Source organism: Onychomys torridus, chromosome 17 (genome assembly GCF_903995425.1).
Source record: "Onychomys torridus chromosome 17, mOncTor1.1, whole genome shotgun sequence".
NCBI lineage: Eukaryota > Metazoa > Chordata > Mammalia > Rodentia > Cricetidae > Onychomys > Onychomys torridus.
Window position 1 is genome coordinate 19,248,381 of NC_050459.1, and position 12,783 is coordinate 19,261,163.

At 42.6% G+C, this 12,783-nt stretch overlaps 1 protein-coding gene across 1 annotated transcript in view; it reads right to left on the bottom strand.

Annotated features, from left to right (window-relative positions):
- Positions 1-6,745: 6,745 nt before the first annotated feature.
- Positions 6,746-12,783, bottom strand: part of LOC118597609 (disintegrin and metalloproteinase domain-containing protein 18-like) — an 85,859-nt gene continuing 79,821 nt past the window's right edge. The window contains exon 19 of the mRNA XM_036209196.1: positions 6,746-6,894. Within this exon, the coding sequence (XP_036065089.1) occupies positions 6,746-6,894 (149 nt within the window). The remainder of the gene's footprint in view (positions 6,895-12,783) is intronic.

A 12,783-nucleotide genomic window follows, 5' to 3' on the forward strand; every position in this document is an offset into this window, starting at 1 on the left:
GTAATTTCACTCGGAAGACAGGAGGGCATCACTCCTTCCAAGTCTCTCTCAGGGGTCTAATAGGTGGCCAGGAACCTCCTGGAAGTGTATGAAGTGTAGCCCATGATATGTGGAAGCTTCATACGGATCTCCAGATAAACACATCCAAGTCCTGGGCTGGGGAGAAAAACTGGGGACTGGTTGCTCCAGTACTGTATGCAGTTTATAGAGTTTGTGAGCAGGGTTTCGGCGACGTGTGATAGAGTGATAACTGATCCAACTGGTGGCTTTTTGGAGAAGCAACTTCAAAAAGCAGCACATTTTATGATCCCAAACACTTTTCCACTAAATTTGATCAACAGCCTAAACTCACCTGACTTTCCATAAACAGTAATGACAGGGGTCGGGGATTTAGCTCAGTGGTAGAGCACTTGCCTAGCAAGCGCAAGGCCTGGGGTTCGATCCTCAGCTTAAAAAAAAAAAAAAAAAAAACAGTACTGACAGACAGCCATACCACAGGAGGCCTGCTCATTGAGTGCCAGACTTTAGGAGCCTGTGTCTTGCGGGCCTCTGTTACAGTAGGCTCACGGGCAGCATGATGTAAGTCTGTGTTGGCCAGCTCTGGGATCTTCTTAGTTATCTGCCAGCATATTATTCCCCAAAAGAGGGGACAGTTCTGCCTTCTCCCCTTCCACTCCCTGGGCCCTCCAGCCATAACAATCAGTTGTATTCATTCTGCCTTCCCTGAGACAAACTGACCCAAAGTAATTCTTCCCTAAATGCACCAGCATCCTTTACCTCCCCAAGCTGCCGAGGGAATCAAGCCTGGTGTTGAATTCCTTCAGCAAACAGAGTACTAATTATACTTTGTCTTTGCCATACAATGAATCCACCCTTCTAGAACGGGAGCCCCGTGGCAGCTAGTGACATCACTAGTGTCACTGCCGACAGCCTACAGTTTCCAATCTTCTGGAAAGCAGGGTCCTCCCTGGGATCAATTTGTGTGGCACCTTCATCTGGGAAGGCTGGCAGTTTACCAGACAGCCATGCCTTCAGGAGGCATAATGGGTGCAGCCCACCAACTGAGTGTAAACATGTAACCTCTCTCTGAGACCAACTCCAGCTGGTAGGTGACGTGCTTCTGTGGCAGGCAGTGCTCACAGGAGGACACAAGGCTTTTCAAGAGGAACTGCAGCTTGGCCAACCATAAGTTAGGTATCTAGGTCACTTAGTCTTTGAACCTGGATTTCTCTATACCTCATTTACATCCATATTACTACTCACTTCCCTGTTCCAAAAGCAAACGGTTGGGCAGATTCTTGGGGCAGGCAGCCTAAAGCTTGAACTGGATTCTGAACTTATCTGGAAAGGCCCATCTCCTTTTTCTACAATTTTTTTTTTCTTTTGAGACAGGGTTTCTCTGTGCGGCTTTGGTGCCTGTCCTGGATCTCGCTCTGTAGACCAGGCTGGCCTCAAACTCAGAGAGATCTGCCTGGCTCTGCCTCCCGAGTGCTGTTTTTAAAGGATTTATTTTTTTATTAGTTTTTAAGTACCCATGCCTGTAAGCATGTGTGCATATGTGTGTGTGTGTGTGTGTGTGTGTGTGTGTTTAGGTATGTATACCTGAGTGCAGGTGTCTACAGAGGTCAAAAGTGTGTTCCCCTGGAATATGGGTTCTAGAATCTAAACTTGGGTCCTCTGCAAGAGTAGTATGTGCCCCTAACCACTGACCCATATCCAACCCCACCCCCCACTTTCTAATCTTACATCAGAACAGCCTGAACCCTTCTTTGTCCTCCTGGAGCTGGGGAGCCATAGTCAGAAATGAAACACTCCATGGCTTACCAGCGCATCTGCATTCTGACTGCAAATGGTCTTTTTCTCTCCTCATCAAGGAAAGAGATGGATTGTTCTAACTCAAGTTTGGGCTGAAAATAACAGACCTGTGGGCAATTACAATCAGCAATCGACCCCTTTACTAAATGTTTGCCTTTGGGCCAAGGGCAGTTTCCCTTACTGCCTAATTGATACAAACCACAAAGGAAGAATTTCAGGGATTCCACTCATATTTCCTGTATCAGAATAGCCCAGACACTATGTCAGCTCCTTTCTGCCACTGGATTGACAGTTCAGGAGACACTATTCTTGCTGGGAAAATTCCCAAAGTAACACTCGCTTGCTATAATGTCATTATTTTGACATTTCCCCACGCAGAGAGAGAACACCCCAGGGTGCAACTGCCTGACCAGAGCTGAAAGACCAGTCCTGGATAGTCTCACAAAAAAAGGTGCATCAGCAAGATGGAACTGGTTACCTTTACTGCTGGATCTTCTCTTAGAGAGGATGCTGGGCATCACAGAGCCAGGTGTATTACTGTGCCTGTGTCTGAAACTTAGAAGCAATAGCTGTGATGGACCCATGCTATGTCCCAGAGAAACGTCTACAGAGGAGGGGTTCAGTCTGTGCCATAGAGAGTAGCCTCGTTTATCTGTCTTAGAAATGATCATTTCCATTGCAACAAGTTTACACAAAGACCCCAGTGCCTTAAAATAAGCAGGGCACTGAGATATGAACAAAATCAAACTGTCACAGACTGCCTTCAGGTAACGGTCACCCACGTGACTCTGGGAGGGCCTATGAGAACACTCCCAGTCACCTAGTCAGTGAAGACATGCCCGAGACTGCTGTTGGTGCCACTGTGGTTTTACTGTGTAACACAGGCACTGATCCACTACATCAAGGATGGGTAGCTCGTTCCTTTCTCTTTACACAAACCATGCTTGAAAAGAATATGCCCTTATTTTCTATTTCTCTAAGAAAAAAGCTCATAAAGCTGATGCAGCCTAATGCACACTTGGTGTTCTAATTCATCATGACGTAGTCAGATGTCTGACTTGGGGACATGCCGTGGACTTTCCCTACCCTCCTGTCAATTCTGACCGCTAGACTTGAGAAATGCCCCAGCCCACTTTCCTTGGCAAAAAAATTATGCCCAGCCTTCATTTCCAGACTCACAAATCCACTCTGCCTCCAGATCAAACATCATTTGCCTTAGATTAAACTTGTTTATAGTTTCCTGATTTATAGGTCCCTAGAGCTTGAACTGAACATATAAGAAGGCAGCCCAAGGGAGAAAATGGGATAAGGTTATTTAAGACAAATACACGGAAGAAAGACATGATGTTCAAATGGATCTGATGGGTGCAGAGGATTGGGGGACTGGGGAAAAGCAATCGTGAAGGAGAACAAGTCTGGCGAAAAATAGTTTGTGTTTAGGACAGACCAAATTACAAGATGGGGATATATGTTGATTCTATCAAATTCTCCTTTTTCACCTATTGGCAATATTTTACCCAGTCTGTCAAAACACACTGATTGGTGATTGATTAAGGTAAGCCAATTTTTATTTACTAGATAAAAAACAATTGGCTCTGTAGCAAAGGGTGTGGCTCTCTGTAGTAAAGGGCGTGGCTCTCTGTAGCAAAGGGCGTGGCTCTCTGTAGTGAAGGGCGTGGCTCTCTGAAGTGAAGGGTGTGGCTCTCTGTAGTAAAGGGCGTGGCTCTCTGAAGTGAAGGGCGTGGCTCTCTGTAGTGAAGGGCGTGGCTCTCTGTAGTAAAGGGCGTGGCTCTCTGTAGTGAAGGGCGTGGCTCTCTGTAGTGAAGGGCGTGGCTCTCTGTAGTGAAGGGCGTGGCTCTCTGTAGTGAAGGGCGTGGCTCTCTGTAGTAGAGGGAAGGGCGTGGCTCTCTGTAGTAAAGGGCGTGGCTCTCTGAAGTAAAGGGCGTGGCTCTCTGTAGTGAAGGGCGTGGCTCTCTGTAGTAAAGGGCGTGGCTCTCTGTAGTAAAGGGCGTGGCTCTCCTCTTCTCATCCCTGTTCTGGGCAGCCGCTGAGATTCATAGCAATCTGGCTCTGTCGTTTTTCCTCTCAAATGCTAAATAAAAGTACTTTATGAATCCATTTCCAAATTCTCTTCTCAACTAAGAACCCATGAGAGCTGGGAGTTGCTTTAGGATGAACAACAGTGAAAAGCCGTGCTTGGCAGGAGAAACGGCAACTTTTAGCCTGTGTGTATGGGTGCTAACATCCTTTCCAATGATAACTGCTGTGTCTGCACGTGCCATGCTTGCAGCTTTAAATAGTCATGAGCTCGAACATGGCAAGTTTTCAAATCCTTCTGCTCTGCTTTTTCCTCTTCTGTTTCGCCAGCGGCATGGCTAAAGGAAGCTGGTAACAACCATGCCACAGTCGGAATGCTAAGCATAGTTACAACGTCCTCGGCCAAGCACGGTTTCTAAATCTCCCAGTGGGCCTGAAACATGTGTACTTAGATCTTTCATTTTTATTTATCCCGAAGTAATAGATACTCAGTGCCACTGAAAACATAATTAAGATCCCAGCTTATGGTTTCCGGGATTTCAATCCACTGTGGCAGAGAAGGCGTGGCAGCAGGAATTGCATAGCCCAGGCTGGCAGGAGCACAGAGTGGCCGATCACATTGAGGAGGTTGACCAGCAAGAAGAGAGTAGAACAGGTGGGAACCAGGACTGGGTTGTAACTTTCAAGGCTCAATCATACTACTCCTAGACAGGCATCATCTCCCAGTGACTCCACGGCCCATTAAATTGCATCACCAGCTGGGATTAAGCATCCAAACAAAAGGAAATGCATATGGAAATGGATATATATCTATAAGAAAAAAAAAAAAAAAACATTGCTTTTCCCTCTGCTTATTAACTATGCAGAGGCACTGAGCATGTTATCTGTAGGATAAACAATCCCCTCAATAGAATCCAACATTAGGCATTCCTTTTGAATCTGTTTTTTCTTTTTCTCCATAAAGAATCATGGGAGCCTACCAAGGTTACTACTACTACTATTTCTTCTTCTTCTTCTTCTTCTTCTTCTTCTTCTTCTTCTTCTTCTTCTTCTTCTTCTTCTTCTTCTTTCTTCTCCTTCTCCTCTTCCTCCTCCTCCTCCTCCTTCTTCATTTCCCCTCTTCCTTTTCTTATTCTTCTTTCCTTCTTCTAGTGAGTATGGCCTACTTCTACATAAGCAATATAGATAAATGTGTACAACTGAAAATATCTTAATAAAATGAACCATTAACAACTTTCAGAGGAAACCACACTTGATACCATATTTACAACTACTATGGGTTAAATGCCCCATGAAAATCCATGTTCAAATGCAGCCCCCACTGTGAGGTACTAAGAAGATGGACAAGATAAAACCTTTGAGAAGTGATTAGGTTGTGAATGGATCAACCCACCTACAGATTCATAGATTAGCAGGTTACTGAGCTCCCTTACAAAAGCCACTGTGGTGTGTCTCTTGGATGTACCTCTCCTTGCCATGTGATGCACTTGGTCACATCAGGGGATTTTAGGGAACTGCCCTAACAGGAAGGACCTAATCTGGTGCAGCATCTCAAACATTAGCCTCCCAGCCTCCCAAACATTGAACTGGTCCAAATTTCATTCTTTATGAATAACACATCCTATGATAGTAAGTAATTGTCAAGGAAACTCACCAACGAAAGACCAGAAACTGCAACTGACCCCCTCTCCAGTGGAGAAGCTTCCATGAGTATGGAGATCCCATAGTCCACTGTCCTTTGCTATAGGTGATATTCAAATGGGTTCTAGTTTTAAGAATGTAGTAGAAAAGTAAGAATGGCAATGGGGGCTGGGGATTTAGCTCAGTGGTAGAGTGCTTGCCTAGCAAGCGCAAGGCCCTGGGTTCGATCCTCAGCTCCATTTAAAAAAAAAAAAAAGAATAGCAATAGACCATTGACCAGCAGTCACCCTTTAGAACACGGTATAGGAAAGCTGGTTTACTGAGAATTAGCAAAAAGGCAGCAGCCTAGACAGCAGCTAGTTTCTGTAGTGGGATACCATGGACTACTGGGACAAGTATGTCTCTATTTGGTTGTCCTATTGCAGTTATGGTGAGTTCCTTGGTATGCAAGCAATGTGTACCATGCAAAGGAGTACATCTAAAATGGGCCAGCGGCAGTTCTGGAAGGTTAGCCTGAGTGGCTGTGCATATGACTGCCAACTGTACGGACTCTGCCAAGTAATTATGAGCCATGGAAATCAGAGTCATCTAATGTGGGCAGTCCTGGTCAATGGGTCTGCTCAGGGGATCCCAGCACTCTTGCTCTGGTAGTTTAGGAATCCTGGACCACACTTTTGAAGACTCCCTCGTGACTCTCTTTTCTGGCCTCTTGCTGATGGTCATTCCCTCCATGGTTAAAATAACAGTAAAAGGTCAAAGACACTCGTGCACTTGGGCATATCAGTCTCTTACCATTGGTGGGTGAAATGCCTGCCTGTCCAGAGAAGCACAAACTAAAAAAGCAAGCATGAACATGAGGAGCAGCATGTCATTTCAGAAACAAGGTTTTGATTAGCATTTGAGGCAAATATGGATGGATTATGAAATTAAAAGTAATCTATGAATGGGAGTTTTAATATAATGCCTTGAAGTTCAGCTCTCTTCCATGGGTTAGACACAGCTGGAGGGAAAATTACAGCGACACACAGATTTTAGTCTTGTCTGGCAGATGAAGTTCCCAGTGCAGCCTGGGATACAACTAGAAAAAGATCTAGGACACTTAAGTACTGAGAAAGAAAATTGTAAGAATTCAACTTATATTGGGACAAAAAAAAAAGTTCATATTTAGGAATGAAATAATAAATGTTAGAGAACATAAACCACTAAAATGCAGTTCCATTTAACAAAAATGGGTTATAATTACCCTTCATATTTAGTTTTCTCTCTGAGGCATGATTTTCCTTTCATTTCTCTTCATGATCCCAATGATGAAAGTTATGATAAAAGGCAGAAAAATGAAGAAACTCAGGATCAGCCAGCTGTCCTGATGCTTGCTGAAGTATTTTGTGCCCAAATACATGTCTGGAAAAGAGAAACCAGGAAGGACAGGTTGATCTGAAACCTAGACAAGCTCCTTCATTTTTTTTTTTTACACTTTAATCCTATGCATGCATAATGTGATTATTACTTTGGCAAACCACAAGGAACTAGCCTGGGGAAAATAACAGAACACTTCCAAAGCACACAACACATCTTCCATACGTCTTTTCTGCATGTTTATTTAAATGTTCTGGTACTGTCTACTTGCTTGGAGTGATGTTTGTCTCATGCGGTTCATTGGTAACATCAATCATTCAAAAGATGCCATTGACCAACCTCCCTATATCCTAGGGCTTTACACTTTCTGGAATGGAGGACAGGACCACTGTGCCCACAGCAGAGCATCTGCAGATGACAACACACTGTGTATTTCAAACGTGGCAAGGAAGGACACTGAGGGTTTCCTTCGCAGTCACAAGTGCTGGAAAAATCAGGTCTGCTCAACCTGACTCAAATTTTATATATAACTTAATAGTAATTTTTATTTAAATATGTTAAAAATCACAATGTTGACAGAGTGAAGTGGAAATTCAAGAGAAAACTTGTTATAAAAACTTTTATCCACTGCCTTGCTAAATAAGTTTCACTTCTTAGATGAACACATTTTTATCAAATTGTATTTTTCTATGTGGTGTTAACACTTTATGGATACAAAACCTCCTCTTTTTACCTTCACCATATCACACTGGGGGAAAAATTGAAGAAGATATTAGAAGATAGACTACCTATGCTCATGGACTGATAGGTTTAATATTGTGTAAATGGCCAACCTACCAAAAGAAATCTACAGATTCAACATGATCCACAGCCAAATCCCAATGCAATTCTTCATAGAACTTGGAAAAAAATTAAATCTCACATGGAAACACAAAAGACCTAGTATAGCCAAAATAATCCTAAACAATAAAAAAAAAAATCTGCTGAAGGTATTATCATCCTCGATTTCAAGTTATGCTACAGAGCTATAGTAATAGAAACAGTATGGCACTGGCACAAAAACAAACATGTTGATAATGGAATAGAACTGAAAACCCACATGCTAGCCTGAACTGCTACAGGCACCTGAGCCTTTACAAAGAGACCAGAAATATACTTTGGGTAAAAGACCATGTATAATAATGGTGCTAGTCCAACTAGCTAACTACAAGAATGAAACTAGATCCTCATGTCTCACTCTGCAAAAATAAATAAATAAATAAATAAACAAACAAAGAAACTCAAAATTTTCCACATGAGACCTTATACCATGGATCTGATAGAAGAAAAAACAGGGAATAGGCTTGAACTCACTGGCACAAGAAAGGACTTCTTGAACAGAAGCTCGGAGATGCAAACATTAAGACCAACAGTTGACAGGTGGGACTTCATGAAACTAAGAAGTCTCTGAACAGCAAAGAATGTGATCTTTTGAGTGAAGAGGCAGTCCACAGAATGGGACAATCTTTATTAGACATATGTCAAATAGAGGGCTAGTGTCTAGGATATACAGAGAAACAACAACCAACAAACAAATAGGAAACCCCAAACCCCCTGAACATCAAGAGCAACAACACACAAATAACAATTAAAACCCCAACAACAACAAAAACAATGAAATTAAAGAGTAGAGCATGGAACCAAACAGATTTCTCAAAGATTAAACACAAATGGCTAAGGAACATTTTATAAAATGTTCAACATCCGTAGCTATTGGGGAAATATAAGTTAAAACTACTTTGTGATTTCGTATTATCCCAGTCAAAATGGCTAAGAAAACAACAACAACAACAAAAAACCCTCAAACAAATGGTGACAAATGTGATGTGGATGTAGGGGGAATATTTATTCACTCTTGGTGTAAGGGCAAAGTTATGTGGCCACTATGGAAATCAGCCAGCTCTGCCACTCTTGGGCATCTACCCAATGACTCTATATCTTATTATAGATACCTGATCATCCATATTCATTATTACTCTGTTCATAATATCTAGCAAATGGAAATAGCCTAAATGCCCACTCACTGGTGTATGGATAATGAAAATGTGGCACATTTACACAATGGAATATTATCCAGATGTCAAGAAAAATGAAATCCACAGGTTAGTGGATGGAACTGGAACAAATCATTCTGAGTGAGGTAACCCCAGTCCAGAAAGACAAACTTTAGAGTTTCCCCCCATTTGTGGGTAATAGCTTTGGGTCTTCAGATATGGGTATTTCATGTGGAATAGCCACAGAGGTCAGAAAATTAGTAAAGGGACATGGGAGGAGGGTCTTTTAAAGGAGAGGAGATAAAACAGAGGTGTAATGGGTTAAAAGGGAATAACTCAACAAGAAGGATTACAGTGGGGTAGGGAGTTGGGGGAGGGGAAATACAGGGATAGACAGCCAGGACAAAGGACATTTGTAAAAAGTCATATGGAAATCTACTACTATAGTAGCTTCCTAGAACATATACATACACACAGAACAAAACTTTCACAGATTTATGCAGTAACAGGGTGACAAAGCACCCACAAGACACTGGAGGCTAGCGAAAGTCCAGTATCAGGAAGACCAGTATCATCAGGAAGACCAGTATCAGCAATGGGTTACCACTTTTGGAGTTTTGGGCCAATGATGTCTCACAGCTCCAACAAACATTAGAGGTTCTAGCCAAGACTCTTTATTACCCCCTAGAATGAGATGGTGAGACCCTATTGTTGAAGACACCACACACTTTAATAATAGGACATAAACGTATCATTCTGTCACTACCTAGATGCTTCATGTCTACTGGATGGCTTTCACAGTGCTGGAGAGTGCTGTGTAGACTACTGGAGAAGTCATCACAAGTCGGCCCCACCTGTGAACTATGAACGCTACAGCAATGACTGGCCTGACAAGAAACTGTGCCTGGAAATGTCATAGGCCCTCGAGAAAAACCCACCACTATTGGGATTTAAAAAAAGAGAGAACCCAAAGTTAGATGGGTAGGAAGCAGGTGGATCTAGGAAGAGCTGAGGGAAAGTAGTGAATATGGTCAAACACATTGCTCAAAATCTTCAAGGAACTAAACACTGAGAAATATCTTAAATATTTTTATTATTTGTTAAACATATTTTATTATTCTGCCACATCTAGATAATATTAAACTGATTCTTAGCCATCATTCCCATAGATTTGGTATATCCTTCAAGCTTCATCAGAAAAGCTTCTTTTTGCAGTAGATGATGGTTAACAGAGACCCATACATGGTCAAGATGCAAACACAAGAGATGACAGAATGTTCATCCACCAGTGAGACAGCCACATCACACCCCTCCCAACAGGGCTCAACGTTCATTGCAGAAGAATGGGTAGAATGATGATGAGACCCGGAGGTGGTGGGTGACTACAGGGAAGTGTCACTTTCCAGACACAATAGGACAAATATGCACTCAAGAGATGTTGATAGCACGTACAAGACCTGTGCCAACTCAAGCCAGAAAAACACCTGGCATGGAGAAAGGAGGGGGCACAAAGTACCACCCATAATGGAGCAGCAGTTGGCTGCTGGGACAGGGAGAGTTGGATTTCTTTCGTTATGTAAGTCCTGGTACATTGACCATGCTCTAGTGGAAGAGTACACATCCAGGAGTATATGGCTAGCGAAAATCATACTTCTGACAGAAAAGGACCCAAACTTGGGTAGATTGGGAAGAGAGTGTGGATCTAGAAAGAGCCAAGGGAGGGTAGTAAATATGACCAAAATATAAATTATTCAAAATCTTTGAGGAACTAATGAGAAATATGAAATAAAAATTCAGTTCTGAGAATTTCCAACAACAAAATTCTTTACATTTCTGTAGCATAAAGTTTTTTTTTCTTCAGTGTTCTCCTAAAGACATAGTTGTGGTGCCATGGACAGTATTCCAAACATTTGAGTCATCCTCATTGTCTTCTGCCCCTTCCTTTAGTCTGGAGCCATAAACATAATATTTTCTGTAGTGTACTTTCCTGATTGGATGGTGGTGTTAACAGAACTGGCTGAAGGGAGATAATATCCGTTAAGGGAGGAAATCTGTAGGCTCACACTCTAGTTATTCCAAATATTTCCCATGGCTAAAAGACTGGGTCTCTTTGGTTGATGCATCATTTGAAAATTTTAGCTATTCTCTTCCCTTTACTTCCTTTCATCCGATATTCCATCACATTTACAGGAATGTTGAAACTGTCTCACCAATTACCCATAGGCCTGTACTCTTCTCCCAATTACCCATAGGCCTATACTCTTCTCCCAATTACCCATAGGCCTATACTCTTCTCCCAATTACCCATAGGCCTATACTCTTCTCCCAATTACCCATAGGCCTGTACTCTTCTCCCAATTACCCATAGGCCTGCACTCTTTTCCCAATTACCCATAGGCCTGTACTCTTTTCCCAATTACCCATAGGCCTGTACTCTTTTCCCAATTACCCATAAGCCTATACTCTTTTCCCAATTACCCATAGGCCTATACTCTTCTCCCAATTACCCATAAGCCTATACTCTTCTCCCAATTACCCATAGGCCTGCACTCTTTTCCCAATTACCCATAGGCCTATACTCTTTTCCCAGTTACCCATAGGACTGTATTCTTCTCCCAATTACCCATAGGCCTATACTCTTCTCCCAATTACCCATAGGCCTGTACTCTTTTCTAAGTTACCCATAAGCCTATACTCTTCTCCCAATTACCCATAGGCCTATACTCTTCTCCCAATTACCCATAGGCCTATACTCTTTTCCCAATTACCCATAGGCCTATACTCTTCTCCCAATTACCCATAGGCCTGTACTCTTCTCCCAATTACCCATAGGCCTGCACTCTTTTCCCAATTACCCATAGGCCTGTACTCTTTTCCCAATTACCCATAGGCCTATACTCTTCTCCCAATTATCCATAGGCCTATACTCTTCTCCCAATTACCCATAAGCCTATACTCTTCTCCCAATTACCCATAGGCCTATACTTGTCTCCCAATTATCCATAGGCCTATGTAGCAAGAATCTTAGAAAGTTCTTATTAATAAAATCAAACCTGATGCCAGTTATTGGGGTGAATGCTGGAAGATCAGAGAAGCAGAACAAGCCACAGAAGCCTCACCTTGCCAGTTCCTCAGCTGATCCTGTTTCCTCAGACTGGAAACTTCTGTGTCCTCGTCTGAATGGGTCTCAGCTGAACTGTTGCTAAAAGCCTAAAAGCTTAACCAGCCAAATGCTTAACCAGCCAAACACCTCTAGTTTCTGGTCTTCACACCTTATATACCTTTCTGCTTTCTGCCATCACTCCCTGGGATTAAAGGTGTGAGTCACCATGTTTGGCTGTATCCTTGAACAGATGGATTTCTGCCTCTGGAATGCTAGGATTAAAGGAGTGTGTTACCACTGCCTATCCTCTATGTTTAATATTGTGGCTGTTCTGCCTCTGACCCCAAATAAGTGTATTAGGGTGCACAATATTTTGGGGAACACAATATCACCACAGGCCTATACTGTCTATACTCTTCTCCCAAATACTCATAGGCCTATACTATTTTTTGATAAATATTTCATGCAGTTTTCTGGTATTATTCTGCCGTGACTAAACACAAGAATCTAATATTCTGTTTTGTTTCGCCTTTGTTTTTAGACACAGTTTCACAAGGAACCCCAGGTGGGCCTCACACTTGGAGCAGTCTTCCTGCTCCAGCCTCTCAAGTGCTGGGATCTCAGGCGGGAGAAATCACGGCTGGCTTCAACCACTCCTTTGTTTAGTGTATGTTTTCATACTGGTGCTCATCTCAGACACTATGTTTCTAAAATACCATGGCTTTCTGAAGTTACACACAGTGTTCTCACCTCACTTTTATCACCCCACTGATTGCTGTGGTCATCTACCTAAGTATA